This window comes from Rutilus rutilus, assembly GCF_951802725.1.
Source record: "Rutilus rutilus genome assembly, chromosome: 16".
In the NCBI taxonomy this organism is placed as follows: Eukaryota; Metazoa; Chordata; class Actinopteri; order Cypriniformes; family Leuciscidae; genus Rutilus; species Rutilus rutilus.
The window spans coordinates 5,858,024-5,885,583 of record NC_140224.1 but is presented as its reverse complement, the minus strand read 5'-3'; the positions used below and the strand labels follow the sequence as shown (position 1 = coordinate 5,885,583).

The window sequence follows — 27,560 nt, the reverse complement described above, 5'->3', positions numbered from 1 at the left end:
TGAGCCCATTGGATCCTGTAACACTAACACAGATAACAAGAGTCATTGATTGGGTCTAGACCAGGGGTGCAAACTTAGGCAGTTCACTTGTTGCCTCGCTGCCTTATCAGGCAATGACTTTGTAGGCAATGTTTGCGCACGAAGGTACCTCACGAAACTGATTTCGGACAGACTTCTTAAACTGCGCACCAGTTTAATGATCTACAACAAAATAGAGCGAGCTTTGGTGATAAATAAGTGAATATTTTATTACTACAATAGTAATTTCTCACTAGAAATGACATCAGGAGTTGAAAATTTACATTTACACAAACTGACCAACAACTACAACTTTCAGATGCTATTTTTATTTTTGAGCTTAACTGTCACCGAATGGAAAGCACAGGATTGTGGTATATCAAAGGCACAGAAGCGATCTATGCTGTCTTGAAAAATCAATCAGATGAAGGTATCTCAGAAAACAGGAAGTGAAACTAACATTGGATTGGGACGTGCCTTGATGCCTGTCTACCTCAGAAGGCATCAGATGCAGCCAAATAGTCCTGAAGGGCTTGATTAGCTGTAGGGATGGGACGATTACCGGTTTCACTATAAACCACGATAAAATGTACTGACGGTTAGTAATATCGTTTAAAATTTAATTATCATTAAAACCGTGTTTGATTATCGCGATTTTAATAACTCACTATTAATCCTGTTCAGCCAGCAAAAATGTCTGATGCAGGCGTGCAGCGCGCAATGTTTTTTTATTTTATTTTTTCAAGAACGTCGGAAGGCAGTGACCGTGCTCGGGAGATTTTTCAGCCTTTTAAGAGGACTAATTCTGAGGCGTGGTCATATTTTGGCTTTAACAAAAGTCCTGAGGGAAACTTAATCGAGGATGGTCACCCTGTCTGCAGAACATGCACAAGAAAAAGTCGCTGCAATAGAAACACTTCTGCCGAGTCAATAGAAACTTCAAATCTGCCGAGTGGTCTTGTGTGACCATCACTGACTGTTGTATAGCGAACACAAGGCAAGTTAACTTTGACCTCAATACCAAAACTAACGTTACGTCTGGGAAATAATTTGGCATAAAATGTTGTTTTAAGTTGAACTATTTTATATCACTCACTTGAAATAAACGTGAAGCATCTGCAAAGAAAAGTTCGCAGCAAGTGACTTTGAGCCAAGACTATTAAGAGTGACATTTAATGGATAATAATGTATATCATTGTACACTTATTACACCGATTTTTTTTTACCACATAATTATGGGGACATTGAATTGAGATTAATGTTTTAAATCTTACCAGTTTATAATTATACCATTATGTACAGCGTACAAAACAATCGTCCAGACAAGATGATCACAACAATATTATCAAACTCTGTAAACAATAAATCAACTCTGATTTCATTTTCAATACAATTAAAAACGGAGACGCAAGACGGCAAGTTGTATTTGAATGAAACGAGAGAGTGCGTCCGTTGCGATACATGGATGTGCGCGGTGTCATAATGCGTTGCTATTGACGACGGTCATTATAAGGAAGGAAATGCCACAGAATAGAATCTTGCTTTAAAAAGTGCATAGAGCTGCTTGTTTTATTTGTTGTTTGTTGATTTTCAAATATAAAACTTGTTGAAATGTTTTCAGTGTGAGCATCAACTCCTTTTGAACACTTTCATCTCGTTTTAACAAAACCGTGATAATATTGATAATCACGATAATTTTGGTCACTATAATCGTGATGTTAAATTTTCATACCGTCCCATCCCTAATTAGCTGGATCAGCTATGTTTCATTAGGGTTGGACTGAAGCTAAACTCTGCCGGACTACGGCTTTCTAGGAAACTGTGTTTTGCACCCCTGGTCTCTAGACTATTTACATACACAGTAGTTAAAGAAATATTTTATCTAAAAATTCTGTCATTATGTATTTCCTAACACATGTTGTTCCAAATCCTGCATTGCCCTGTACCAAATTGTATTTCTGAATTTTTTAAGAATATCCTTCCCAACCTTTTCTATATAATGAACGTGGATTATGACAGTGATCCATTCAACTGCTGGGCTAATTCCAAGTCTTCTGAATTCATACAATGGGGAAAAAAAATCCCATCTCCAATGTTACTTTGTCATTTGTCAGCTTAATATGTAGAAAATGAAGTAATTTGTGGGTTGTTTCCCTTGAAAAGAGTAACACTATGTGATGTTATCAAAACATTGCTCTGTCTGTTTGAACATCCTGACCAATTGCATCCTAGAAATTGCATAGCAACATGCTAAAGACCACTCAGAACACCTTAGCAACTGCACTTGTGGTGGCGAATCCTGTATGGTCAATCACCACTTACATTTTCTTTAAACACAAAGTCACAGAAAACGACCGTCTGTAGTCCTGAGTGTTCATAGCAATCGGTTTGAGAAAAAAATATTTATGTGATGTCCTGTTGTAGCTAAAAACACCTCACAGAACATCAGTCAGTTACATAAACAGTTGTTCTGGGGTCCGGATGGTCAGGAACGTTTTATACGAGGGGACCGGTACACTGGAGCTCATGTCATTTTGCCAGCTTTCCACCGGACAAACTGCCGCTCTTGAGTTACTGTGCAGGCCAACCAGCCAGCGGCGAACGGACAGCAGATTTGACACATTAAAAACTTATGTAAGTGTTGCCAGAGACACCGCACCCTGGAAGGGGCTTCAAAGGTGGCTGTCGATAAAGTGTTGTGTAAGACCACAAACAACTGACCACAACAAAGACAACAAATCCTAGACTGTGTATGGACACCCAGTGGCAACACTTCAGGGATGCATTATGAGGGTTACAGCACAACCAAAATAACACATCACACTGCTGGGGCATGAATTAGTCCACAGGAGGCATTAAGGTAAAAGAGCGACCCAAATCAAAGGAGGAATCTTTGACTTGTTCACAAAGGGATATTAGGATTAATGCTTGGTGGGATGAAGCATAGTCCTGTTATGTGATCCATTCACTTTACACTGTGATAGTATTACATCACATCGAAGCCTGTGATCTTGTGAACTCCCTTTTACCAGGAAAGTTTCATCTGATCAACTAGGCAGGGGATAAAAACTTTCAAAGAACTGCACTAAACGATAAAAGGTGATTCCTTAAAGCAATGTGCGACTTGACAAGATATAAGACTGGCTTCAAAGACTGTCACAATGTGAAGTCAGTGTGAAGGTCACTTTACTGAGTTGTGAGTCTTATATAACAAGCATTGATGTCATGGCTGTAAGCATCTGCAAACCTTTATTTCACATGTTATTCCCAGTCATAACCCGTCTAGATTCCTGCTCTTACATGAAACATAACCAACTCTGAAGCTGCAACATTTGACATTTTTTTAATGTTTTAAGTCTTAGAGTTCAGCCAAAATGGCAAAAAATGCATTTCACATCCATTTTGTTTCTCAAAATCAAAACCAGCTGATCTAAAGACAAGCATGTACCTTAAAGATGACATCATTTTCTTCCAACTCTATTCAAAAAGAGAAACACAATTTTCCTCTGGCACTCTTAGTATCAAATATTTAAGACAACTGCAATAAACTCACATCTGTTTTGATAAGTAGCTGCACGTTGTGAATGTGAAAAGATCCAAGTAAAACAGGCAACAGAACAAACACTTGTGATGTCCTACTAAACTTTTCTTTAAAAGCCAAAGCTACTTTTCTGCCCTTCCATTTCCATTTCCTTTGGTATGAATCTGCACCATTAATGAATGCTCACCTCATTGAATCTTGTGACAAGATCTTCTACTGTGTTGTGATTGTCGTTCTGAGTGGGCATGATGGGGGCGGACAAGGAGGCTTTTAGGTGCGGGTGGCGTTTGTGGCACTCCGGGCTGCCCAGGTCTCGGGTGAGAAAGCTGAGGTAGTCAAGGGGAAAGACGCGACGGTACAGCTGCTGCTCCTGTTCTGTCAGGATGGTGGCGATCTCCTCTGGAAACTGGATGAGGTGCCGCAGATCGGCTAGTTCCTTACTGATGCCTGTCACGGCAGACGGGAGCATGCTGGAGTTGGCCATGGAGCTGCACAGCTGCCGTTCTGAGAGAGACATAGACAGCAGAGTTTACTGAATAATATCTTTATGGACAGGTAACAATCAATTTCTTTCTCCAACTGTAAAATCACTCTCCGACCACACTGTACCACTACTTTCATTTTTCTTAACATGAGAGACGTTGCAAGCTCTAACACTGGTGATTGACAGCAAAAAAATAACAAGAAGTGCATCAACGATGTAACAGACAACTAGTTGTCGCCAGAGATTATGGTTACAAAGTACATATGAACCAGTCTTGCACTCAAAACTCAGTTGTGGTTCACTTTGGTTACAGATAGAGATGCACCGGACGACCGGCAACACGTTTTTTTTTTGTTTTATTTTGGCCAATATCTATTCTGCCACTAGCACATAAAATTGCATTGCATTTCCCAAAATGTAATTTGTGTGGAAATATTATGAAGTCTGTAAACAGGATGGGACATGCTGAAGACGAACACAAAGAAGAGAACACCAATGCACCAAGCACAGCAAATACTCTACCAGCCACAGCAAGCTCAATGTTCGCGATGATCGAAATATTAGAAGAAAAATATACGTACTGAATTGGGTACGAACTAATTACTGAATTAATTGATATTAATGCATCTCTGAAAGGAACTGAAAAGTATCAAGGCATTTTCTTTTCCTCTTACCTCCATTCCGTATAAAGTAGTGTTTATAAGCGCAGCGGTACCCAAAGAAACAGCTGCTGTTCCACAAGTCCATCTGCTGTTTTTGTTTTGTGGTGACTTATGTAGCATCATTTCTCAAATCTAAAGTCAGACCATTCTGTTTTTGCTTTAAATCTTATTATACAATTATACAATCTAATTAAAATAAAAAACAACTGCTCATGCTACTTGTGTGAAGCATCTTTGTTTGGATTATGATTAAAATGTAGTGGTTGCCTCTAATTTCAAATGGCTACAGATATTTTTTGTTTAAGGCTAGTTTGCCTGTTATAGTGCAAAAATAAATAAAAAAATTGCAAAAATAAAAATAAAAATGGCACCTGGTATCGGAGTCAGCCAATTTGCTTACAGAAAACCCAACCGGAATGAAAAAAAATCTTGATTGGTGCATCACTAGTAACAGAATGCATAGCCACTCTCTTTCACAGGGGTTAAAGCAAAAAAAATATATATTTTGACTGAATTTTTTTTCCTCGGCCAAACCCCATTCCACAGCCTGTCACACACCCAGTTTAAGAGCAGGTTTTTCTTCTTCTTGTAATTAGGAGTATAGTGAGTACATGGCTTTACCTTCACAAATTAAATACTCAAAGAATATTTGCATTTAAAGAAAGGCCATTTTGAATTGCGTTTCTATTATTTTAGGGGTCGACCAATTATCGGCGCCGATATTAAGAATTTTTATGGTTATCGGTATCGGCCATTTTCAAAACCGATTTGCCGATAAAATAATTACATTTTGAAAAGCGCTATATTTGGCTCTGACGCAGCCTCCTCTGTCAGAACTCATCACTCTGTAGACTAGACAAATGTCCCCGCCCATCTGATTTGTTGGAAGTCACGAGTCCGGCCAATCAAGCGGAAAGCAAAACTGAAAGTTTTGCACTCTCACACCAAAAGCACTTGCTGACTGAGTTTTTCCGTGAGTGGGAATGGAAAACCCGGAGTGGACCCAGAACGGAGTGATTACAGAACGCTTAGAGTGGAGAGAGGAACATGCTTTCGCTCCACTCCAGGTTTTGATCACATCCCCCTCAGCAGGGTGAATACACCTCATCTTTCCTTAATTTAAGACCCATTCAAACTAAAATTAAGACATTTATTACACTATTCAAGAAGTGTAAGCCTATTTACAGCCTTAAAACTATAAAAAGTGAATTTTAGACATAAGGACAGGCGGGAGCCCTGCAATTGACGGAAATCTGTTGTAGCGACGGAGAACTTTCATAACTGCTGTCATAACCAAAGAACAAAAGAATCCCTGCTTTCATAACCAAACTGTGTATGAACAGAATGGTATTGAGGACAGGATGAACAACCAGATTTTTCTGCTGTGTACACATGGCCATTCAACTGGGATTCACCTAATGGGATTGTTTTAGTTTGCCATTTTAAAGACACACCCACTCCATTCTAAAATCTCTATAGCTCTATCCACAGGCAACATTTTAAGGCATCATTGGAGTGCCTTGATGCAAAGCTTGTTTCAAAATAGGAAGAAAAATTGCGCAACCTAAGGGGTATCCTAAGATACCCGTTTTTGGCTATATTCTAAGGTAGCATCACATACATCCCTTCACAAATCAATCCAAGATGGTGGACAACGTAGGAGAAACACTGATTATAAATCAAATACATTATGTACTGGCAAGTTTAGCTAAAACGTAATTGAAACTAGTTAGGGCTATTTATACAAGACACAAAGTTGCATCAGGGTTTGGAACATTTCTTACATCATACGCCCTTAAAATGGTATTTAAAAATTCAATCAACCATTTTCATGTCAACATACAAATTTATATACTTTATTGCTGCACAACAGGGTTGGTGGTACAGCGCAGTGCAAAGGAGGAAGATAAACACAGACATAGATAAACCAATCATAATACAATAAAGCTCAGTATTTACACAGTAATTAAAAAGAAGTGGAGAGTACCCGCAAAAGGCAAAATAAATAACTTTGATAATGTATACTGTGTGACACTGGTCTCATCAGTGCCGTCTAGTAAAAGTGGAAGACGCCATACATGCCAGAGTTGTAAATATCCTCAATAGCCCATATACCGTGACACTGATGGACCATTTCTTAACATCAGCGGGCACGATCAACCTTCATTAAGCCTCAGGATATTTACATATCTCCACTGTTTCCTACACTCTCGCCTGAGATTGTGATCAGAAAACGGTTATGCTGGTATGGTGCTCAAGGGCAGGTCAAGCAAAAAATAATATAAATACTGTGAATCATGCTTGTCTGGATAGCATCAGCTGTCAAAAGCAGTGTTTGCAGACTCCTTCGGCTCGACGCGCCACCATGGCGACCGTCAGAACAGGAGGGGCAGAGTGAGAGTGCCGTTTGATTTGTGTATCCAGTCTAAAGCCTTCTGATAGAACATGAGGGTGTGTTTCTAGTACACACTGAGACTCAAATGCAGCATCATATCTCAAAAGATGCAAAACCTCATAAGAAGTTTGGAACAATCTACATGTTAGTGTTAGCATGTTGCTAAGCTAATGGCCCAATACTTTAATAAATAGAAAAAAACCTAGAACACAAATAATAGGTCAAATAGATTAAACTTTTATCAATACGGAATACAAGTATCAAGGCAGTATGCTGTACAGGTAAGCAGCTCACTAACATAAAAATGCAACTAGCGTAAAATCCTTTGCAGTTCAGCTCAGACATGCAATTATGAAGGGAATCAAACTACTTGAAAAAATAAGTGATTGACAAGATTTAATAACCCTGAGCTGTGACATTCTTCATGTCACATAAAGAAGGGCCAATGGCCAATCATAGTATGAGTTCTTCTGAGGTGAGTTTCAGGCGCATCACGGCATCATGCTGTTCTCACATGCATTCGCATTTCATTAGCCATCACATGCATCTGCCTTGTGTCCTTTTCTCCTCGCACATGGCATCTTTTGAAGCAAAATGGGGGGACATTAATACACCACATTAGGCTGTGAATGAGCTGCCCTGATCTTTATGCATGGGCCACTCATGGTGCAGGTCTCAAAGGAGACAGGAAGCATCGCTCGTTTTGTGATCCTGCTATTGGGACACGCAGAGCATCTGAGGTGCTCTTCCAGCTAAAATCATCCCTGTTGATCATATGCGTATCTACTAGAGCTGCACAATAAATTGGAAATAAATATTGTGATTGCATTTACAGCTACTGCAATAAACAAATAGTGAAGTGTTGAATAAAGCTCATTTATGTGCAATCCCATTTTTGTTTTTGTTGTAATTATCCAGGCCTATAGCTCATGTTTATGTTTCTAGGCCTATGCAAACACATTCTGTAATATGCAATTAACAGAAAAAGCAGATATCTAAGAATTTATTTAGACGTGATGCTGATACAACACATTAATCAGTCTAAGATCAGTCAAGAGCTTTAGGAGAAAGGACCCTTTGTCTTGGACAGAAACAGTCTGGGTTATGCATGTTTGATTTATGACCAGTGAGTTTGACTTGCAATAACATCCCTAGCATCCCATCTCCTAAGGAGAATAAATCATTAATAGACATTGCTTCTGCAAAATAACTAACCTGTAACTGCCTATAGGTGGACAGAAGCCCTATATAAACCATACAAACATTATTACATTTGCTGTCTTGAACATGTAGGAAAGACCAAGAGCAACTGTAACAAACTAAATATCTTCAATCAGAAAACAGTTAGCTTAAATGCTTAGTACAGTTCTCTCCTTGCCTATCACATGCATTAAGATGATTTGGTCTAATTGCTTCCTATACCAAATGCTATCTATCTATCTATCTATCTATCTATCTATCTATCTATCTATCTATCTATCTATCTATCTATCTATCTATCTATCTAAATATCAATAATGCAACTGTAGCATTAATAATAGACCAAATCATCTTAATGCATGTGATTCGAGTGAATCAATATATACTGTAAATTGCATGAGTGAGAATTCAGAATAACCTTGAACAGTACAGTACGTTCCATTTTTTTCTAACAAATGAGTGAAAGCCTCCAGAACATTATGACGAAGAAAAATAGAAATGTCTTTCAAAACCACCTGTGGAAGTACCATCAAACTACACACTCATTTTAATTAATCTATCCCTCAGTTTAGTATTACGCTTGGTTTGGTATTTTAAATTAGGTTCAAGGCAGTAAAAAAAAAAAGACCTTTTACTAATCATGTATTCATCATTAGCAAAAGGAGAGGGCTGAACAGCAAAAACAGCAAAAAATAAAAAATTTGATTACTGTATACCTGACATAAAATATTACTAAAAATCAATGTCACAACAGGATTTTTTTTATGAGTCTTCTTGTCTCATTGACCAAAAACCCTTTGTCTGCTAAGGTAAAGTACATGGTTAACTCTCTACGGACCCGAAAAAAAACCCACAACACATTAGTCCTTGACAGCAGGCACTAGCCACCAGAACAGCACCATTGATACGATATTGAAAATAACTCCCCAAGTGACAGCACTGCCTGTTGTTGTGTGTATGGTAGAGTTGAAGAGTCACTTACTGAGTAGCATGTAGTCCATCCTCTGCGAGTGGGAGTGTTTCATGGTTGTGGTCGTAGCGGCAGGCGGCTCACTGACTCCCTGCTTCACGCCACAGCGGCGAGAAGTGCTTAGCCACATTTCAACTCAGCCTGACTGCAGCTGCCAACCCTCTACTACCACAAATCTGACTCGCTGCATATCTCACTTGTTCACACACATGCACACACACACACACACACACACACACACACACACACACACACAGAGTTTGGCCACTCTTACTCCCCTCCCTCTCTCTCTTTTGCTCTCTCTCTCTCTCACACATACACTCACTCTCATGCACTTACTCTCTCCATTGGCTGCTCCTTCCAGGCAGGTCATGTTACTCATAGATGAAAGCAACACATAGTGTTAAGTGGAGGGCAGAGAAATTGAGCACCCAAACATGCTCTGATCACCAGTCGGCGGTTGACTTGGGTAAGAGTCCAGTGAAAATTTGATAGGCAAACAATGACTTTATAAGCATTCGGGTCATAAATTTGGGTATGGGACTTTAGGGATGTGCTTGAACGTGAATGTTTCCATCATTAACCTTCCCAGCACATACTGAAAGAGACCAAGAACAAGAGATCGAAGAACAAGAACTCGTATGGTTTTATGGTCCATATGCAAGCTCTATTAAGCACAGACAAAAGCTTTCCGGTAGATCCAGGGATCGCATTTATAAACTAAAGCCATTCAATTTTATCGATGTGATCCCTTAAGATGTACAAGTCATAGTTTAGTCCATACTTTCTCTGTAGGAAAGACCTCTTACACAACTTCTATAACTTTTGTGAGTTAACCTAGCCTCTCATGTCTTTCCAAACCCGCATTTTGAAGAATGCTCATGTAGTGCTTTCCTATACAATGAAAGCAAACCGTGAACTAGGGAAGTCAAGCTCCAATATGGACAAAAGAGTATAATTAAAGTGCCATAAAATTTGCCCAGAAAAAAAATCATGCACTATATTCCAAGTCTTCTGAAGCATACGAAAGGTTTTTGACAGTCATTATTCACTCTCCCCCACCACTGACTACGACTATGGCACTATGACTCCAAATGTTGTTGGTTCTTATGTGCCGAAACCAAAGTTTGAAGTGCGAATATTGAGAGCGATTTTGGTCTTTTCAGCAAAAATATTTGTTCATCAAACAAACATTTTAGGGTTTCAGTAGACTTGATATTAAGAGCACATGTCCAGAATGGACAACTTTTATGGTGGTTTTTGGAGTGTGAAAGCCCCTTTTAACCATCTAATTTTATTAAGCAGCAAGAACATTCTGTAAAATACTTCATAATATTCTCAATTCTACAGAAAAGCCATAGAGGTTTGAAACTACATAAGGGTTTAGTAATGGCAATTTTAATTTATTTCATTTATAAGTTTGCAATATATTCTTTTTAATACTGCAATATACAAAAGATCGTAAAGCCAAATAATTCTCATTTGACACAGATGCTGATCTTCCATTTCCTGCATATGCATTCATAACACAAAACACGTCATAAACACACTGCCCGACATTTCAGTGCTGTTTAAACACATCCTGACTGTCTAACACAACCTAGGCTGTGCGCAATGCCTCACCTCGAGTGGTAAAGGTCTCAGAGTTTGCATTTTTCGTGAGCACAGAGCCGCCTCTCATTCAGTGTGTTCTCCTGACCTGACCCGGCCGGCACTATTCCTGTCTACCTCCATTTATCACCACTGAAATTCTGATTGTGTGCTTCCGTATTGTTTTTGTGTATCCCAATTCTACCACACCACTCTTTATTTTATAATTCTCCAAAAATTAATGTCCCTCTATAATAAAAACCTGCAGATACAAATGGAAATGGAGAAAATCCCCCGTTTGCTCCCAAACAAAAGACGTTCTGGAGTGAACCTGACCCCCTGTGGATGAAGTTAATAAAAACCTTTGCTGCTGCATAAATGAGAGACGAATCATAGAGATGGAAACCTTTGCAATGACACTAAAGCCTTAGACTTCAAATAGAACCAAATCCAATGGCTCCTGGATCACATGACACAAAAACTACAGCCACTGAAACCTGCTGGAAGAGCCATTTTTATCGATAACCACCACAGACATTTTCAGATTAGTATTCAATCAGTATAAATGGTTCTTAAAATTATTATTTACCTTCAGCCTCCCCAAATCTTGAATGTTTGTTAGATCCTGGTGTAGAGATATTCATATCCCTTGGGATCAAACCTTCCAATGTAAATTTAAGGGGTTTATGTAACCCATTTTATCGTCCACCGCGCTAAAATTGTCTGTAAATTTGATCGCTGAAAGTAACAGCAAATCACTCTCCAACAAGCTCAGGCCATTTGCTGCGTAATCATGTCAGTAGTGATTTTATCTTTAGAAATGCATTTTATATGTGCTAGAAATATGTTTTTATGTACAAAAATGCTCAAAAGCTTGGGGTCAGTAAGATTCAGCTTTTTGCATTAGAATGGCAAAAAAAAAAAAAAATGTAAAAGGAAAAATGACAATATAACCTATAAAACAGATTTCAGGTGCACAACTTTGCCATCTCCTATCCCATCTGCATGGGGTAAAAAATTAATTAATTCCCCCAAAACAAAAATATTTCACTGCCCGACCCAACAAAATGGTCTACAAATACAGATTGTAACCAACTTTGCTGCCCAAAACAGCTAATAAAGCTCAACACACAATGACATTTTTGGTGCCACTTAATTTGCAGAACATCTTTACCTCTCACTATGTTTTAAAAGCCCAAAAATGGTGAGAATGTCCATTGAGAGGGGCCAGATTGCATTTTGGCCCAGATGCCTGAACTTCCCATAGCTTGCGAGAGAAAAATAATGCTTGTGTATTTCATTAGAAGTCCATGAATACCAGGGTCACTGACTCATGGTCCCACACAGACATCATGTCAACTGGAATTAGTCCAGAGCGCCAGTGCGTTCAAATCATCAAGGATCGTTTTACACCGACATGTCTCAGGAAGGGCTTGAAGGTTACACCACACATGGATGAGCGCCAGGTGATAAGCTAATGCGGCCAAAATCGAATTAAAGGGAGAGCACTGTCTGACTTTTTGTAAATCAGAGCAGGCGTTTGAAGTGCGCTGTTTGAATAGGTTGGCGAGCCAGAGTGAAAGAGGCGAGGGTTGAGGAAGTCAGAGACAGACGCCCTTCTCCCCCGCATCGGTCACATTACACAGTCCTCGATGGAGGAGAGATGATTTTCATTAGTTCATAACCTGTTTCTGCGGCGCCTGTAAGAGGCCTCCTCATAAATCATCTTTTAGCAAGCAGAACTGCTGTGTTCTCTTCAGAATAAAAGACTAACACTCTGAAACCACACAACAATAAAGCAAATTCATAATTATGCTCAAAAGAAGATTATATGAATTATCTTAACAAAAGAAAACCAATTATTCTCATGCAGAAAATATGATCTCACTGTTATTGTATTGTCAATTACTCCATAATTGTGGTGGTTGTGACAAAGTTTCAGACTAAGACTAGGTTCTACAATCAATGCTGAAAATCTGTCCAGAACGATTATAAATACAAATGCATTACTTTGAATGCCGAACATGTAGCTTGTGAATGATCATTCTGAGCTGATGAAAAATCATGGTTCTAGTGTCTTCTTCTAGTGTCACAAGTCAACACTGGTGGGCTCGATCTGGGAAAACAATGTAAGTGATCTCTAGGGAGTGATATCCCAAACAAACCAAATCTTGGATAATTCTGTCCAGAGGAACCACAAAGACAATGAAGATACAAAGAAAATTACAGCCTTTGAGCAATAGAAATAAAATAAAAACATCCACATGTGAATATAAAAAAACATCCATGTGAGTAAAAAGACCCTCAAAGTTGTTTCTATTTTATCTGTTCAACCTGCATAAAAAGTATTGTTTTGTATTATCTGTAGTTGTGTAACATGCATAAATTAGTGTCAGCCTCAGACAGATGCAAGCTGCTAGAATTGTCAGGTTAATGCATATAATACATAGCATGCAAATACAGTATGCATGGGCAACTGTATATTCAGTGTACCCACAATATATCCATAAAATATAAATTACATTAATATGTACATTATACATTGGCATGGACACAAATTCAGTGTCTAGAGACATTTCATGCTAATTTATGTGGTTGTGTCAATATGATTTTTGCCATTGGCTGCCACTTTGTTGCATGTGAATTTATTATTGTGGCGTTGTAAGATTTGAATTAGCATACATAAAAAAAAAATATTTACATTAATCCTGCTACAATATTTATAACTGTAGCAAAGAGCCATCAAAGATGTAAATAAATAACTTAATTTTGTTTATATCATTATAACCAGACTGAACATCAATTTAAAAATGACAACATAAACATCCTGAATAACTTTAAAAGGACAAGTTGACGAATTTTTAACCATTGTATTGTTACAATGTCGGAAGTATACAGTATGTAAATGAACAACGTGTACGCCTTTTCCATGTTACCTGCACCCAGATTATTTAATTATTTTAAAATTATTTAAAGACAGTTTATTTGTCAGAAAAAGTCGGACGGATAATGTAAGCTGTCATTTTGCACCATCCAGCAGACTTTTGACAGCTTTAGGACTTTTGTTAAAACTACAGATCAAAGTTTGTAATTTTTGTAATCCCGCCCATGGACAGTTGGTTTGACAAGGGGGCAGCACCCCAAATTAAAAATGATTCCAAAATTAAAAACTGATTACCACTTTAATTGTAAAAACATCAGCATGAAACCTTAATAAAACAGAAATCGGTGGGTTTCTTTACCTTTAAGCATTGGTCGACCCGTGGAGCCAACAGTGAAGCTGGGCAGAGAACTTCGTGCCCCGAGGGAAGCTGTCGCCTCCAGCAGGGCTCCGCTCAGATGAGCTGCAATGCAGGTTCTAGGAGGACAAGCCCGAAATTGAATCTTCAACGGGGAGACCAGCGGCCATGACACTGCTTGGGCAAGCAGCTTCCTGGATGGGTGCAGGAGATAGACCTCAGGAGTCAGCGTAGGAACAACATGGTCAATCTGCAGAAAAGAGAAGCAATGAGAATCCATGTTAATGTTTGCTTTTGTATAGTTTATAGTGAGCTTGGTTCTAACATAGTGGTTCTCAACCTTTTGGACTCCAAGCCCCTCTTTGTCTAAGACAATATCCAAAGTTGTAATAAACAATCTCAAAATGATGATGTCAGTTTGTTGTACGTCTTAACATTTAGGGTTTTATTTGAAAAAATAAATTAAAAAAATAAAGAAATTTTTAGCATTTTACTAAAGAATATATTAATATAACTAAATCTGAATCATCTTAATATGCATTAGGGTCCCTGGAAGTTTGCTGAGGCTTCCTTGTTGGCCCCGGCCCCCTGGTTGAGAACCAGGTCTAGTCAAATAAGCTCAATGTGTCAACTAGTGGCAGAACTAATCAACAGGCTGACTAGTTGATGCAGCCTCTTAGAGAAATGGGAGGTTTCCATCTAGCCTCATTAATAATCTCTGACTTTGTACCTTCCTGTGATTTAATTGCTGTAAGCACGAATAACCCAACAAGGAACAAATAGCAGGTTCCTTAATAAAGATGATAACAGGAAGTTTAAAAAAAGATCTCAAAATCTCTTCTGAACTAGTAACTGCTGAATGATCCGCCCTATAAAAGCAGAAATGGGGAGTAACAATCCCATGTCTTCCCATCAAAATTATCCTGATTGAGTGAGAGCAATTTGGTAATTTTACTTCTATCTTTGACGTAGCACACATCTCCTCGCTCTGCAGTGAGCAGCCATTATTTCACAATTACTGACCCCAGAAAGCACTTCTGCCTGTTGCTTCCAGGAAAGTCATTACAGCTGTTGTCTGTGCCCTTCCTCTGAAACGATTGACCCAGCTTCTTTGCCACCTCTCTCCCCACACGGCACTGGCTCTGATGAGTATTAAACCACTCTCATTGGATAAATGGATTCAGCGGCAGTGCTGCATGATATAGACAACTACCAAGTGATCTGAGATAAAGCGAAGCAGCCGTACCGCAAGGAACATCACAGGACCTTGAGGTTATTTCACTTAAAGTGTGTTTATAATCACACGAAGATCCATTTTTTGGTAAAATAAGCTCCTACAGTGCTCTAACAACATTGTCACTATATATATATATATATTATATATAATTACACACAATTATGCATTACACACCTTTGGGTTTTGTTAAGCCCTACAAAACTAATCAGCAGATGTATATTTCAAGGGTGAGGTGGGTAACGTTTCTAATTGGACACACAGAGTGTTTCGCTCTCCACCGAGGATAAAGGAGCTTATTGCCACAGCTACCAGGATGAAAGATTCTTGATAGTGCTTAGCAAGTCAATTGCCCTGTTTCTCATTTTTCTCACTTCAAACAAAGACATGACGACAACAACAACAAGAAAAAAAAACAATCAAGAAGGGGACTTGCATAATGAGGCAACGCTCCTTTGAAACCGTCAGGAACGGTGTTGATGGGGTTTTAACCAAGAAAAGAAAGCCTGGTTTATTATACTCACGAAAAGAACATGTCATCATGGTAAGCTTGAAAGGCAAACACATTTTTGAGTCGCTGCCGACCAATTACGACACTTGATCTCTAAATATTTCATGTCACATTGGGATCAGTCATTACATGAGTTAACCTTATTTAGAGCCCAGATAACCAATAGCATATTCACAGTAGATTTTCATAAATTATAACTTGGCGTTGTTTGGTTGCAATGTTGAAACTAACTGAAATGAATAGACTGTCTTTGAACCAGTCACTGTATGTCTATGTACTTTGTTGACTTCATCAGTTGCACATTCCTTCACCACATTCTTAATGTGTTATTTATGAACTTTTGGTGCATCTCTATAGATGCAGGTTCTGCATTCATTTCCAATACTTCAAAGACCTGACATCTTATCCTTTACTGCAATTTGCATTACAAGCTGTAATATACCTAAATTGTAAATGGAATAATACTGTACACTAAGGCTGTTATCCGTCACTGACTGATGTAGAAAACTGTGCAAACATGCAGAACCTCAAGTACTGCACCTGTAAAATGAACCCCATTGTTTCTGAATGTTAAACTACAGCACTAAGCAAACTGTCTCCTTATCTGAAAATGTATTTTGCAGAATTGGCAGTCCTCAGATCCCCTCCCTGAGCCATAGAGCCGCGGTCCTTTATAATTACTCTTTAATGGGATGGGTTTCCTGCACTGCTCACGATAAAAGCAAATTCTGCATTTGTCAGATCTTAAACTGGACCACAGGGACTCAAATCTGCACGTTCACCAGCCGCCTGAAGTCTGACACTCATTCTTTTTGGTTTCAAAATCAACAGCACAAACGATACTCAAATTTTCGGAGGAAAATATGGCTGATTGTTGTCGCCATATTCTTAAAAGTATAGACCTTATGCGGCGGAGAAATGAGGGCGCAGCCATCTTTAGAATATTGTCTTTTAACTTCCGTTTTTGGTGTCGCTCTGTATATTTCTATGGCATTGCTTTCCAGGAGTAATTAGCTTTTGAAGTGGATTTACTTAATGTAATGTAAAGTTAAAGGTGCTCTAAGCGATGTCACGCGTTTTTTAGGCCAAAACATTTTGTCACATACAGCAAACATCTCCTCACTATCCGCTAGCTGCCTGTCCCCTGAACACACTGTAAAAAAAACGCCGTCTCTTCTAGACGCCACAGGCTCCACAAACGGCAACAAAAACAAACTGGGCTCACCCGCACCACGAAACTCAACAAACAGTGTTCCAGCCAATCACTGGCAAGAAGTGTTTGAGGGTGGGGTTTGGGGAGTTAGTTTGCGTGCACATGAAGGGGGTGTGGAGGAGAGAGAAGCATGAAGAGGGGAGTTTGAATTATGGCCGACACACGACCAAATAGAAGACGTTCCGATGAACAAATTGCAAAGAAGAGGGACAAGGATAAGGAACGCGCGAAGTCCCGAATTTACATCGGAAAAACCTTCGAAAGGTGGGAGAACTCCATCTGAACAGGTAAATCCATCTTTCTTTCTAAACTGACGTTCATGTTCACCAAACCAACACAAGGATGTAATTAGCTAGAACTATGCAGTCAGCGTTAACTTTGATGAATACAACATAACTTCTATGTTTATAGCAGCTAGCGATCAATCTCTATTGTAAATGATCAAGCAAATTCACAGTAACGTTAGGTCGACAATTTGTGTGAATGATTGTTTTCATCCACTGTTTGTTATGAATTTGAATGTTCATTTATAGGCTATTGACAACTTTGACTAAATTTGTTTACGACGCCGCCGTTGTTTATGCTCACTGGGAAACGCGAAGCTAATGTTATCTTGCTATTATTGCGTCCTTGTATGGGAGGCTCCCATACAAGGACGCAGTGGTTAAATTGGGCCGGGGCTCTCCGGGGCTCAGCCCCGGCACATAAGCCTGCTCGTTTGTGTCCTGATGTGCCTGTTTGCAGTCAGTTGCCTAATGGAAATTATGTCACATAAAATTTTATGAAAGTGATGCTTTTGAAAACATATTTCTGACAATAAATGAAAGATTTTTTAAATGGCATGTCTATTTTGTCCCGGCGGAACTGAGATGAGAACAATCGGAACACGGCTGTATTCTTGTTCAGCTGTTTAATCTCGTTGTCAGTCGACCATGATCGCGCACTGCTCGCGCATGCCATGCGCATCTAGGTAGGCTACTACTCAAAACTCCGACACGGATAAATGTACGCAGCAATATATAATGAATGTTCCTGGGAGATCCGTAGTTGTGCGGGATGTGGAAGTGCGCAAAAGTTCCAGAACCTTCTAACGTTACTGCCTTGAAAAAAGAAGAAAAAAAAAAACTCACGAGCTGCTGGCCGCCACTGCAGCAGCAGATCAATTTTGTCAAGTTCAGCACAACGTTGGTTGTACATAAAGTGCCCTGGCCTTGAATGCCAAGGTAAGGAAAATATGTTTGGCACATTGTATGGGTCACTATATCATAACAAGGTAATACAATGTGTTATCAAGTGATGTCAATTGCAGCGTTATGGACGTGACATTTGCAGTAAAAACTTGAAATATGAATTCTCAGAAAATGCATTTAATACCAATATACTGAAACTGTTTATATATCCCTTAATAAAGGAGTCCAGACATTAGAAAATATCAGTCTACACATGTGTTTTAGATTTAATATGAGGGAAATAGGCTACACATGCCGTGGACGTGACACAAAAAAATATTTAACTTTTAGGTGGCAACATATTTTTTTTGTAATTCTGTGAATTACACTGCGCTAACCAAAAGTAATACCCACCGGATACTCTCCACAGAACATAACATATTCATTTTATTTTATTTTTCATGTTCGCATTTATGAGGAAAAAACAATGTTACGGCCGTGAGCGCTCTGAAAGCGACACTAAAAGACTGTTTAAAACTTTCACTGAAACCTCAAACAGAAAGCACAAAATGAATTGAAAATGAAAATGCCTTTCTTTAAAATGAATTTCATTTTGAATTAATTGTATCTTAATTTGAATCAATGTTTCATCAACCAATTGCAACTTAAATATAGCAGACAAAAGATAATCACGACACGGAGGCGCTGGCGCGTGAACTGGAGCGCGTCTCATAAATTAACCGAAACTCAGCGTAGGCCTATAAGGTAGCCTACTTGCCTCACAGACCTGAGAAATATAGAAAGCTTGAAATGTCTTCTTTTAAACAGAACAATTTGTTGTAGTAGAAAGTATAATAATTGCTGCAAAATGTAACGAAGTAAAAGTCAAAAGTAGCCTATGCACTATTGATTCTACTTAAGTAAAGACAGATATGTGAAAAATGTACTTAAGTAAAGTAACGAAGTATTTGTACTTCGTTACATTCCACCACTGCTGATTAACAGTATGTAAATGCTAAATGTCCTAATACCTGTTGATACTACAACAATGCAAAGTATGCTCTTAACCTTGCAGTTTTTCACATATCATGTAAGACTCAATTTCTCCATTTCTTTACACAAAACTCTCCAGAAAATGCCATTTAATGGCTTATTTTTTCAAAAAAAATTCCCGGGGAGCATACCCCCAGACCCCCCTATGGAGAGCCCCCCCACATAATAAATCCCAATTTAACCCCTGATGGGAGCTATAGTAACCTCAGGTGGTGAAACGATTTTAAGACAATGTTTCTCTTTTTCTGCATTCTGTTCTGCAATATATAAACTTGGTGACATTACACATTGAATGAAGTATCAGTAAAACTTAACTTTGTTTGTAGTGACTACTTTGACTTTCCTTTATGCCGGAAGGGAGGGGAGGAGCTAGGAGACGGGATGAGGAGGAGGGAGGGTCTAGCTAGCCTTCGTTTTGTTTGACAACAATTTGAATGTCAACAAGAAGTTACGACTCCCGGCATCACTTAGAGCACCTTTAACGAAAGTTATCATGAGGACTTGTAATGGTTAAAACACGCAAGATCGCTGTGAAAATACAGACCGGAAGACAAAAGACAACGAGCATAGCGCTGAAAAGGGGCGTGGCTACATAAGGTCTACAGCTTTCAAAAGATTTTTTTTTTTTTTTTTTCAGCAATGCTGTAGAGCAACAACTCAACTCAATTTTCGGTTCCCCAAAGAACCTTTCAGTGAACAGTACTTAAAACTGTAAAGAACCTTGGAATGGAAAGGGTCCATCCTTCTTTTTAAGAGTGCAGGTTGTTGCTATAGGTCTTTTTTTACAATGTTGCCACTGTATATTTTTTAGGTAATCTGGATGGTTACAAGAGCATTTCTAAATGGTTGCTAGCTGGTCCATGTCAAAACCGTCAGCTTAGGAAAGTAATAACTTGGCATGCTTCAGTGATGGCAAGTGCCACAGTACTGCAGAACATGTCTGGCTCTAAAATTCCTTTCAAAGTATGGCATGTTTCCCTCCTTTCACTGAAATAAATACTCAAGCGTTGACTCTCTCACTGGCATATGTGTGAGTCACCTCTAACTGCCCTGTGAAGGTTGAGGTGGTGACAGTCTCTGGGCAGAACTTAGCTTTCGGTTTTCAGAACATTCAAAACATGTAATATAACACCGGTTACAAACAAACTATTGATGTGACAAATTGTATGAATTTGATGCATTTTTAATACAAAAATGTTGTATTATTATCATCATGTTAACCAGGACACAGTGTTTGTAACAGGTCAACCGGGAACACTTCCTGTAACACCCAATGTACTTGTTACATCAAAAGTAGAATGGCATCTATGCTAAAATTAGTCTGTCTGTTTGATCCTTATCCAGAGGTTTCAGTAGTCAACCGGATCTGGTCCATATCCAGATCAGATGGTGGACCTGCACCTAGACATGACCAAAACACAGCCCTGAATGACAGCAGAGACCGTGTCTACAAGACAATCCCCTGTGAAGGCTTTGTCGACATGACAGCCATCGGCACAGATCCTCCGCACAGACCTATGACCAGCTTCGGCTCCATACGGGCGTGATGAATCCGATCTTCAAGTAAAAAGGAACTGGATGAATATTTAAATGCGACAAATCCCGATCTGAATTCTGACTTGTGATGCAGCCTGAATCATAATGACACAATGTTCGTTCGTTCGTAGGAGAACTGGCCCCCCGACTGAGCCTGGATTCTCCCAAGGTTTTTTTTCTTTTTCTTATTCCTCCATTCTGTCACCTGATGGAGATTGAGTTCCTTGCCACTGTTGCCTCTGGCTTGCTTAGTTGGAGACACTTAATATGAAATAATATTATTGATCTGACTACTGACGCTGCTGTATGAGAACTAAACGATGACATAATTTTTTGCAGAACTGCTTTATAGATGAAATGAACTGATTCAATAACTGATGATCATTACAATGGAACTGAATCAACACTGAACTGACTTCAGCTGAACAACAGCCAAAATGCATAATTTTTCTGTGATCACATTAAAGCTCCTTTAAAACAATCTATATTATATAAGAGCGATAAAACTAAAGTTGACTTGACTAATTTTAGTATAATTGAGATTATTATTATATATTATTAACAATATTAGTTTATATCAATATTTTTAGTTAGTTTTTAATTTATTTTTTATTTCAGTTTTAGTTTTAGGTGTAGATGTAGTACATCAAATTAAACAACGGCAACTAGATGAAAAATACGTTTGTTTTTAATACATTTTATTTCAGTTAATGTTTATTTTACTTTACTTCAAGTAATGCAAATGCCTTTTATGGTTTTAGTTTCAATTAACTTATAATTACCCTCCCGGGACCTAAATGAAATCATTCGATGTTTGATGTCATTATGTCATGATTATCTAAATCAGATTTCACTGAAAAAGTATTCATTACGCAGACCATAAAGACTTCCATAGCATCACTTGTCTCTCTTTTGGGCCTCTCAGTTCTCGGCCGGTAAAAGCTTCAGCACTGACCCTGTCTTGATGTCCTGAGCTCTCTATAGCCACTAATCCAGCAGGTGCTTTGTAGAGAGTCACTGGTGGAGCGTCCAGCACAGGGGATGAAACTCAAGCTGAGAGGGTCAGAGTGTCTCAGTCCGGCTCTGAGGCCGCAGACACGCGGGAGCGGCCGGAATACCTTGAGAATGACTGACACACAGCAGCTGAATACAGTACTCAGCACGTCCAGTCCCTGCTGCAGTCAAACACATGCCTGAACTGAAGTGTCCACAACAACCATGCAAATTATGATTGCATAATGTTTTCATTTTGAATCGGTTACGTATGAAAGCCCATGTCCGCCTCAGAATAAAATGAATAAGGGTTATTGTGACTTTATTTCTCATTTTAACTGTATATTTCGCAATATGACAATATCCTTCCTTTAAACCTTACTGAACATCTCACAACTGTGACTATATTACAATATGACTTTATACCTCTCATTAGGCTACCTTATATTTCACAATTGTGACTATTCCTTATTTTAGTTCACAAACAGGCTTCCATAGTTAGACCAGACACCATAATATAAGAATGAAAGAATTACATTTTTGGATGAACTCTCTCTTTAAGCAATTTGTTATTGTTGTGGCATAAAATAAGGACTACAAGTATTTGGGAACAACATGCTGTCTCCTTTCACCCCAGTTAAAATCCACAATTTCATTTGCATGATAAAGCTGAATTTGCACATCAATCAAGCCCTCTTTTCATTTGTTCTGTGCCCGCTCTGTAAAAAGCCCATGACAACAGTGACACAGCCCACCTATCTAATCAGTGTAGCCTATTTACTCCGCAGCCTGTCATATCCTGTATCTCGCCTCACGCTGTGCATTAATCCACTAGTAATGAACCGCAAACTGTCAGCGTAGCTATTGACTGGAAATGGGTTTGATTTATTCACCCAGAGCGCTTGCTGTCAGAGCTGCACTCGGGCATTATGACTCAGCACGGATCCTCAGGGTTAATACGCGATGACCTGAAGATCCATAGCACACTGAGAGCAAGGTCTTATGTGACCCAATCGCTGCAGCTGTCACAGACGGGCTAGGTGTAGTGAGTTTGTAGGAAAGCGGCACATGGGTGGTCTAGGGTTACAGTGAAGAGGGGCCAAAACGGGACCAGAGTTCAGTGTGTATGGGAGTGTCTATTGGGAGATATGACTCACAAGTACAAGTTTTTCAGTTGCAGATGCTGCTGCTGTTATCTAAAACAATGTGTATCTCTCAATTTGGTTGACCTATGTACGATTTTATGTATGTATGTATGTATGTATGTATGTATGTACACTCACCTAAAGGATTGTTAGGAACACCATACTAATATTGTGTTTGACCCCCTTTCGCCTTCAGAACTGCCTTAATTCTACGTGGCATTGATTCAACAAGGTGCTGAAAGCATTCTTTAGAAATGTTGGCCCATATTGATAGGATAGCATCTTGCAGTTGATGGAGATTTGTGGGATGCACATCCAGGGCACGAAGCTCCCGTTCCACCACATCCCAAAGATGCTCTATTGGGTTGAGATCTGGTGACTGTGGGGGCCATTTTAGTACAGTGAACTCATTGTCATGTTCAAGAAACCAATTTGAAATGATTCAAGCTTTGTGACATGGTGCATTATCCTGCTGGAAGTAGCCATCAGAGGATGGGTACATGGTGGTCATAAAGGGATGGACATGGTCAGAAACAATGCTCAGGTAGGCCGTGGCATTTAAACGATGCCCAATTGGCAGTAAGGGGCCTAAAGTGTGCCAAGAAAACATCCCCCACACCATTACACCACCACCACCAGCCTGCACAGTGGTAACAAGGCATGATGGATCCATGTTCTCATTCTGTTTACGCCAAATTCTGACTCTACCATCTGAATGTCTCAACAGAAATCGAGACTCATCAGACCAGGCAACATTTTTCCAGTCTTCAACTGTCCAATTTTGGTGAGCTCGTGCAAATTGTAGCCTCTTTTTCCTATTTGTAGTGGAGATGAGTGGTACCCGGTGGGGTCTTCTGCTGTCGTAGCCCATCCGCCTCAAGGTTGTGCGTGTTGTGGCTTCACAAATGCTTTGCTGCATACCTCGGTTGTAACGAGTGGTTATTTCAGTCAAAGTTGCTCTTCTATCAGCTTGAATCAGTCGGCCCATTCCCCTCTGACCTCTAGCATCAACAAGGCATTTTCACCCACAGGACTGCCGCATACCGGATGTTTTTCCCTTTTCACACCATTCTTTGTAAACCCTAGAAATGGTTGTGCGTGAAAATCCCAGTAACTGAGCAGATTGTGAAATACTCAGACCGGCCCGTCTGGCACCAACAACCATGCCACGCTCAAAATTGCTTAAATCACCTTTCTTTCCCATTCTGACATTCAGTTTGGAGTTCAGGAGATTGTCTTGACCAGGACCACACCCCTAAATGCATTGAAGCAACTGCCATGTGATTGGTTGATTAGATAATTGCATTAATGAGAAATTGAACAGGTGTTCCTAATAATCCTTTAGGTGAGTGTATGTATGTATAAAAATCAAACCAGTTTGTCAAAGCAAACTTTCCTGGAAAAGTCTGCGGGTAACATCCATGTCACTATGATCAGATGCTTTCTTAACTGCGGTTTTCTCACCACTGTCATTTTTGTTGTGTGTTTATTTTGTTATTGAGAGGAAGCACATATTTACATATTTATCTAAATGTCACTCTCAGCAGTGCGGGCAGTATTTTGAACTTCTTTTCACCCCGAAGTGAAGAACAAGAAAGAACTTCGCTGTGAGTATATCAAGGCCTTTCATTTGCCTCTGCAGTGAAAGCTTACTATAAAGTTACAGTTTAAAAGGTGAACTTGTGAACTTGCCAATAAATCCCAGTAATTGTATTTAAGCTAAAACCTCAGATTCGCCCCCACCGATGGCCTTCATTGTGTTAAAAGCAGACAATACAGCAGCAGCCTTCACATATTCCTAAGGGACATACAAATAACTTCCTCAATGCATTAATCATGTGTGACACACATTCTGCCAAGAACAATCATCTGTTGAGGTTAGAATCGTGCCAGCATCTCTTTGATAAGGTTTCCACAAGAACAGGCCATAGTATAGAGAGCTGTACGGGACTTCTAATCATTCCAATGCACAGTAATAATGAAAATGAGAAAGACAGACCTCTCTCCAAAAGTCCAGTATGCGAATGCGAAGTGTGAATCTGGTCATGCTTTATATTTCATACTGGTCTGTTAAACTGTTCTTACGTCTTTACTTTGGTTGTTGCACAGATTATGTTGTTCTTTTTTATTGTTTGGAAGACTGAAAGCAAGCTTTTAAAAGCGGGACTGACCAGCGAAAAAACAGCTTTAAATGACTTCATCATGACAGGTCTTTCATCCAGGCAGAGAGCCATCCCCAATCTCGTCTTATATGACCCCCTCTCCCTCTCACTGGATGGATGTCTGGCCTTCTTCAGAACTGACTAAATATTTTACATCCGCGCCAGTGTTGCCTTCTTTTCCAGACAATGCTGGCTTCAGCCAATCACACATCAATTAATTTTGTTTGGATAGCCTGAAACGCTTTGCTGATATAGATGTTCTTATTGTGAGAGAGCCACTGTTTTTTTTGCATAAGGACCATGGCATTTATTAAGCACTCGAAAGTGGGAATATTATATCCCCCTAATCTAATATCCTACTCATAAAGCAGCCTCAGAAAGCATGAAGAGATGTGTATGTATGGAATAATGTTTTCTCATGAGGAAAATCTCTTATGGCAACATGACTGGACCGATACGTGAGTTCAAGAGCTTGTGGCAGAGTTCCAGTTTTAGCGATTTCTGCTGCTGTAAACGTGACTGTTTATGGTCCAGTCTCATTCATGAGATTCCAGCTGTCAAACTCAACGATCCTGTCTGAGTGCTATGCACCTGATGGCTAATTTTGACAGAAACTACTGTGTGCGTGCAACATGGCAGGAAGCCTATGCAACACTGTTTTGTTAAAACAGTAGATGTCACCCACCATTTTCGGGCAAATATTGGCTTTGTTATTATTTAGATTAGAGGTTTTTGTTGTTTTTTTTGTAAAAAAAACTAACAATTTCCACAAAAGGGTACAATATACAGCCTGAAACACTTTTTCAACAAATGGTCAGTGGAGGTGCTTCCCCTTCAGGAAACTGAACTGCTAATATACATTTTCTATCCTTTTTTTTTTTTTTTTTTTTACACAGTTTTAACAATCTAATAAACTTGTATATTGAATAACTGTATTGTCAGTTATACATAAATGAAACAGACATTGTAATTATGTCAATATTTTCATATTATTGATGTGATTTTAATTGTTACAGTCAAGAAGGTCAAGAAGGTAAAACTAGCTACTTTTCATGTCCGTTTAATTTTATGCTAGAAAATACTTGATCAAATATTTAAAATATGTCTTTAAAAAAAAAAAAAGTGGGATTTGTGCATATAATGCTTATTAAAAAAAGTCTTGGGAATGAGCATTTAAGCAAAATGGGATTTTTTTTTACACCCATCTGATGTGAGCAATAATTTTATTTTCAGTTCTTAACCTTAGATGGGAAATGCTGGGAATGGACCGTCCATCACTTCACTTCTGTCGCCAGACTGAGAAACAATGGCCACCATACAAGAGCTGCTTATGTCTGACACCCATAAGACACCAAAAAATGCTCCGTTATTGTCAGAGACACACAAATAGAGAGTGAACGGCTACGACCAGCACCACTGCGTGACAATACAGAGACCAGTTCCCACAATTCAACTGAACCACATGGGGACTCTAAATCTGCTCAGCAAACTGCACACTTAACAATGATTGCTGATAGTCTCCCTCACTCAGAGTGAACCTATTCAAATTTCATGCTTCTTTGGCAACTCAAGACTCAACTAAATGGAAATGACATGGAAAGAGAAAATCTTGCAGATTGATTTTCACATTTCAATAGCGATCCTTAAAACAATCCACGTCACATTCAGATTCAGCCTACGGTTAATAATAAACTGACCGAGAAATAAGCACAGCAGACATTTTAAAGCAGTGTTTTCGGACAAAATATGCAAAGTTTAACATTTAATATCACGCATAAAAAGGACAAAACCTTCAAGTTACTCACAGAACTCCTTGCAAATCCACCTCAGAACCTTCAATTGATCCCTGGGCCCCTAAAAACTAGGTTCACAGCAGCTTTTCTTGTGTAAGAGTCACATGTGAGATTTAGTGTGGATGTGGCCGCAGGGCTGCTGTAAGCCTGGAGGCAGGTTCAGGCCGTTAAAGAGCGTTCAAGTGACTCTGATGTCTTTGGAGGACTTGGTGCTGTTCTGGCACACGGCAGAGAGAGGTGGGGCCGCCCGCTTCATAATCTCCTGTTGAATTTCACATGTTGCCGTCTCAACAAACCCCAAGACGCACTCTACGATCGCTTATCACAATTCCCTGGCCTGTGCGTTCGTGTGTTTGGCTGTGGACTCTCAGCACGTGTACGCAAAATCTGTGCATAAGGGGAACGCTAAAAGAGAGAGCCAGAGATCACACACTATTTGTACAGTATGTTTATACTCCAGTCCAAGTCTGTTGAGACTGAAGGGATAGTTCACCCGAAAATGACAATTTGGTCATCATTTACTCACCCTAATGTCGCTCCACACCTGTATGACTGACTTTCTGCTGTGGAACATAAAAATGTGTTAATAATCTGTTATACTCCCTTATAACATACTTTTTTTGTACTCCTATTCTTGCCAGTCTCTGTACAT

The 27,560-nt window shown here is 39.3% G+C and overlaps 1 protein-coding gene across 3 annotated transcripts in view; it reads right to left on the bottom strand.

Moving 5' to 3' along the window:
• The window catches only part of plce1 (phospholipase C, epsilon 1), a 92,827-nt gene that overhangs the window by 29,000 nt on the left and 36,267 nt on the right, over positions 1 to 27,560 (bottom strand). For all 3 annotated transcript variants that reach the window (XM_084434491.1, XM_084434492.1, XM_084434493.1), the window contains exons 3-4: positions 14,103 to 14,349; positions 3,747 to 4,063 (exon numbers count right to left, since the gene is read on the bottom strand). In XM_084434491.1, the coding sequence (XP_084290617.1) occupies positions 3,747 to 4,063; positions 14,103 to 14,349 (564 nt within the window). The remainder of the gene's footprint in view (positions 1 to 3,746; positions 4,064 to 14,102; positions 14,350 to 27,560) is intronic.